Below are 5,337 nucleotides of genomic sequence, written 5' to 3'. Positions count from 1 at the left end.
GAGGCTGAGGCAGGAGAATGGCGTGAACCTGGGAGGTGGAGCTTGCAGTGAGCCGAGATCGCACCACTGCACTCCAGCCTGGGCGACTGAGCAAGACTCCGTCTCAAAAAAAAAAAAAAAAAAAACTCATAGATAAAAACTCAGTCTTAACTTATGGTGACAGTCTGTTTTTCAAAATAGATGTAATTATAAGATCATGAAAGATTTCTTTAATGTCATGTTTTTTCTGAAATACCAAGTGTTAAGACATATAAAATATATACGTGTATGTATTTATATATAATGTACCTGCTGTATTTCTAATTGGATTTTATGTGTGTTTGATAGAAATGGTAAGCAGTTTTTAAGCCAAAAGAACGTGGATTTTGACAAGCAGGATGAGTAGCTTATCCCGTGTTTCTAAAAACAAATGGTTGCTGTTTAAATTTTTCAGCTGTGGATATGTTAAGCATAGCATGTTAACATATCACAGACAAATGACATCAGTTGGATGTTAATGGTTTTATTATTTTAATAAAATAAGTTGGTTGCCCTTTTTTATGGCCAGTTCTGCTAAGGAGCAGTGGTAATCTCTCTAATGTTTTGGAAACTCCATAAAAGGAACCCCCATCAGCCAAGAGCATTTCTAAAACAAGGCAGATAAGAAGAAATTGTTTGTTTCTGGTGCAATTTTAATAATGCTCTGATTTTGAACTTATCCATAATTGAGATCATGGCCAAATATATTCTATCAAAACCTAAGATAAGTGGCCTCTTGAAGTTCATGGTGAGTCACGCAATTTGGCTGCTAGTGGCTAGGGAAGCCATATTTGAAAGATGCTCAAATAGTCATTCACATTTTCTGAGTTTTTACTATGTGCCAAGCGCTGATCTAAGTTGCTTCTGTACATTGTCTCATTTCATTCCCACAGCAGCCCTGTGTTATAAGAACTCTTATTATTCTCATTCTACAGATTAGGAAGCTGAGGTTTTGTAACTTACCACAGTCACCTGGCTAGTAGGGGACAGAGCTGGCATTCGAGTACAACTGACTGACTCGAGAGCTCAGACCCTAACCAATAAGCCCTGCTGCCTTCTTAATTTATGTCTGTATGGTCCACATGAATCATCTTCCGCCTCTGCACAAGAGCCATTAAGAATTCCACGAGTGAGATTTCATCATCAGAGGTCCATCACAGGAACTGCTCCGTTCTTACCACAGTCCTTCCTGCAGCTGCCATCTTCCAGTCGTAGCCAGGCCAAGCAGCTGCATTCTACTGTTGCAGCTTATGTAACAGCTCCATATTTACAAGAGAAGTTTTGATGCGCCTATTAAAAGTAAATATGTAATTGGAACCTTGAGAGGATTGGTATGATTCGTGCGTCATTTAAATAGGAGAACTGTGCTTCTGGAGGTGGGTCTGTGGTGCCCCGTTGTAACTGTGGTTTCTCATTCTCCATCAGGTGTGCCAGGTCAGTGCCCAGCAACCAGTCCAGGCAGAGCTCATGCTCAGGTACCAACAGTTGCAGTCCCGCCTCGCCATGCTCAAAATCGAGAATGAAGAGGTGAGCATGCGTTCATCCTGCCACACCAGTGTTCTGAATTCAGATATAACTGGAAGGCATTCTCACATGATCTAGGCATATTTAATATTCAAGATTCAACCTCTTCATTATGTATTTCCTGCTCTCAGGGTTCCTGTAATACTCTTTGTAGGGGATAAATGCAAAGATTCTGTATTCTGCCATAGATTAATATATTACTAGACACTCACTGCATATACATGTAAACATAATTTTTTTACCTTAAATTGTAATTCATAGTGAAAATAGTTCCCATGGGTTGTCAAATTCAACATATGTGTACAAAAATATACAATCCTGTGTACAGTGGAACTTTTGACTAATATGTTAGTTTATTTTTTAAAATATTTTGTAGAGATGGGGCCTTGCTGTGTTGCCCAGGCTGGACTCAAACTCCTGGCTTCAAGCAGTCCTATCTTGGCCTCCCAAAGTGCTGGGATTACAGGCATGAGCCATTGTGGGGCCTGGCCCACAGTGTGCCATGTTAATTTAATCCTAACTTTTAAAATTCACTTTTTTTCCCTTATGGTTTCCTATATTCTCTAAATTTTTGGTACTGAACATGGCATTACTGATATAATTAGAACAAAATCATATTTTGAAATGGTACTTGAATGAGGATAGACAAATGTTTATTTGCCAGCATTAGTATATTTAAATGAATAGAGTATAAAATATGAATTATCAATATATGTTGAGTTAGGAAGCAATTATACAATTCAGCTGCCTATTTCTGAAATTAACTTACTTGAATCCACGTTCTCCTAAAATAAAGATGCGAACCACAAATGTTTCTTGCATTAATCAAGGCTCCCAATTGTAATTTACAGGAACACAAGTTACAAAGTTAACTATTGGTCAGTGTTTGCAGTATCCTCAGACATCACTGGATTTGTGTTCAAATGACGTTATCAGGACTCTCTCTCTTTTTATCACTTAGAAGTGATTTCTTCATGTGTGTTGGTAGTGTGTTGGGGATAGAGGCAGAACTATGTGGTCCCTTTTAAAGCTTGCCATCCCACTTCATCCTAGCATCCTTGTCTTTGCAGTAGGACTGACTCTTTACTGACCTGGCTAAAGTCATGCATGCTTCTGGACAAATGATTCCATCTAGGAGATGAGATTCTGTCATTGGTCAGCCTGAAGAATGTGCAGCTCATAGAACCCTTTGATTGAGAATTCCAACAGAAATAGTGTATTTCTAGAGACAATTCCCAAAAGAAAGGATTGTGGGACAGAAGTGAAAAAATAACTTACAATGATAAAGTGAATATCCAAAATTCACTTTCATACCCTGTTTTGTTTTAATCCCACCAGGATGTTTGAGCTCGTGTATTTGTTTCTGTTAAGAAAGAGTGATGTATTTTTAGACCAGTATAATTTGGTCAAAACCCATTGTAAATTTTGGCTTTTATTATTCCTAATAGAAACAAACCAGCCCTTATTCAAATGTGTGTACTTAAGATGCAACCAATGTCATCTCTATATAGAGTCCCACAAATGAACCTTTCCAAAGGAAAGCTACTGCTCACCTTGAAGTAGCATTTGAGAGCCTAGGTTTTGGCTAGGCTTCACAAAATACCTAATGCAGTTTACTGGATCCTGTTCTATCTACAGTTTGTATGTCTAGTGACTTCCCTTGTTTTTCCCTGCATATCCTTCTGCTATTTTATTTGGATAACATTCTCTAAACTCAAGGAAAATAGGGTATTATACACAAAGTCAAAACTGGCAGCTCAAGGATATGTTTTGTTTGGCTCCCAAAGTTTTGACCTGTTTTTTTAAAAAAAGGTCTGGCTACTCTGGCCCTGCACTGCTTCATGAATTGAAGAGCTGGGGCATTTGAATTCTACTTTGCCAGAGTCATTCAACTTCCAGTTCTCTTACAGTGAACTGTTTGTGTTACCTGTCTGGCCTCCGCAGGCCTTTGAGTTTGTCACCCTTAATGTATGCCTTTTTAGGCATAATGTGGAGAAGCACAGTGTCCTTATAAACTTAGAGAGTCAGGCAATGCTTTGTGAGGGTTAATTTTTAAAAATTCTCTAAAGAACTTGGGAAGCTGAGGGAGGATCTCTTGAGCCCAGGAGTTCGAGGCTGCACTGAGGTGAGATGGTGCCACTGCACTTTAGCCTGGGTGACAGCAGGACCCTGTCTCTTAAAAATATTAATTAATTAAAATAAATTTTTAAAAACCTACTGACTGCAAAATAAAACTTAAAAAGTACTTTTTAAACATTAGCTGAAGCAGCAAATGAATTGGATTATCCTAATGTTTCTTGTGAGCATGACTACTGGTTTATGATTTGTTGGACACCAAAGAAAATTTACTGTGGTGGAGTGGGATTCTCAAAGAAAGTAAGATTTAAATTAGATTTTTGATAATCAGTAGATAACCATAAAAATAGAGGGAAGAAAAGATATTTCAATATATGTCAAGGTTCCTTGGGAGAATAGAACAGTTTGGTTATCACCCCAGTTCTCTTTGGGGATGAACTGAAGGAGAAGGTGAGGTCATTCAACAAGAAGCTTTGAGAGCCAGGTTAAGGAGTTTTGTTACTGTGGTTCAGAACAATAAATACTGAAGGTCCCCAGGGCTTGAGGCTGCATTGAGCTATGATTATGCCACTGCACTCTAGCCTGGCCAGTGGAATGGGACCCTGTCTCCCCCACCAAAAGAAAGAAAAGTTGAGAGAGAATTTCACCCAAGTTGTAAAAAGCATGGACAGTGCAGCTAAGTAGAACATGAACCTTTTCACCAAATCTTAGAATACCTTAAATAGTCACTTTGGGAGGCCAAGGCGGGCAGGTTGCCTGAGCTCAAGAGTTCGAGAACAGCCTGGGCAACATGGTGAAACCCCATCTCTACTAAAATACAAAAAATTAGCCAGGCCTGGCAGCATGCGCCTGTAATCCCAGCTACTCAGGAGGCTGAGACAGGAGAATCACTTGAACCCGGGAGGTTGCAGTGAGCCAAGATTGTGCCACTGCCCTCCAGCCTGGGTGACAGAGCAAGACTCCGTCTCAACAACAACAACAACAAAAAAGTAGGCACCACCTGCAACAGACCATATCTGGCCCATGAAAAAAAATTTTTTTGAGACAAGGTCTCACTTGGCCACCCAGGCTGGGGTGCAGAGGCACAGTCACAGCTCACTGCAGCCTCAACCTCGCAGGCTTAGGTAATCCTCCTACCTCAGCCTCCTGAGTAGCTGGGACTGCAGGCACACACCACCACACCTGGCTGATTTTTGTTTTTTTCATAGAAACTGGGTTTCACCACGTTGCCCAGGCTGGTCTCTAACTCCTGGGTTCAAAGCGATCCACCTGCCTTGGTCTCCCAAGATGCTGGGATTACAGGTGTGAGCCATCACTCCTGGCCTGAAAACTTTTGTTTGCTCTACAGTGTTTGGGTTTTGAAAGTTATTTACTATCCTGTAAAAACTGTAAGTTTTCATAAAAATACCAATATGCAGGGTGAGCACAGTGGCTCACACCTATAATCCCAGCACTTCGGGAGGCCAAAGCGGGCAAATCTCTTGAGGTCAGGAGTTCGAGATCAGCCTGGCCAACATGACAAAATGCTGTCTCTACTAAAAATATAAAAATTAGCCAGGCATGGTGGCGCATGCTTGTAGTCCCAGTTACTCAGGAGGCTGAGGTGGGAGAATCACTTGAACCCAGGAGGTGGAAGTTGCAGTGAGCTGAGATTACACCACTGCACTCCAGCCTGGGCGACAGTGCAAGACTCTGTCTCAAAAAATATATATATATAAA

At 40.6% G+C, this 5,337-nt stretch overlaps 1 protein-coding gene across 1 annotated transcript in view; it reads left to right on the top strand.

The window, feature by feature from the left end:
• Positions 1 to 5,337, top strand: part of SRGAP1 (SLIT-ROBO Rho GTPase activating protein 1) — a 193,514-nt gene that overhangs the window by 113,317 nt on the left and 74,860 nt on the right. Inside the window, exon 9 of the mRNA XM_011972934.1 lies at positions 1,444 to 1,545. Coding sequence (XP_011828324.1) covers positions 1,444 to 1,545 — 102 coding nt within the window. The remainder of the gene's footprint in view (positions 1 to 1,443; positions 1,546 to 5,337) is intronic.

Source organism: Mandrillus leucophaeus, unplaced genomic scaffold (assembly GCF_000951045.1).
Source record: "Mandrillus leucophaeus isolate KB7577 unplaced genomic scaffold, Mleu.le_1.0 Scaffold132, whole genome shotgun sequence".
NCBI classification, from domain to species: Eukaryota; Metazoa; Chordata; class Mammalia; order Primates; family Cercopithecidae; genus Mandrillus; species Mandrillus leucophaeus.
The sequence above is the reverse complement of the archived record's forward strand: the minus strand, read 5'-3'. Positions and strand labels throughout refer to the sequence as shown.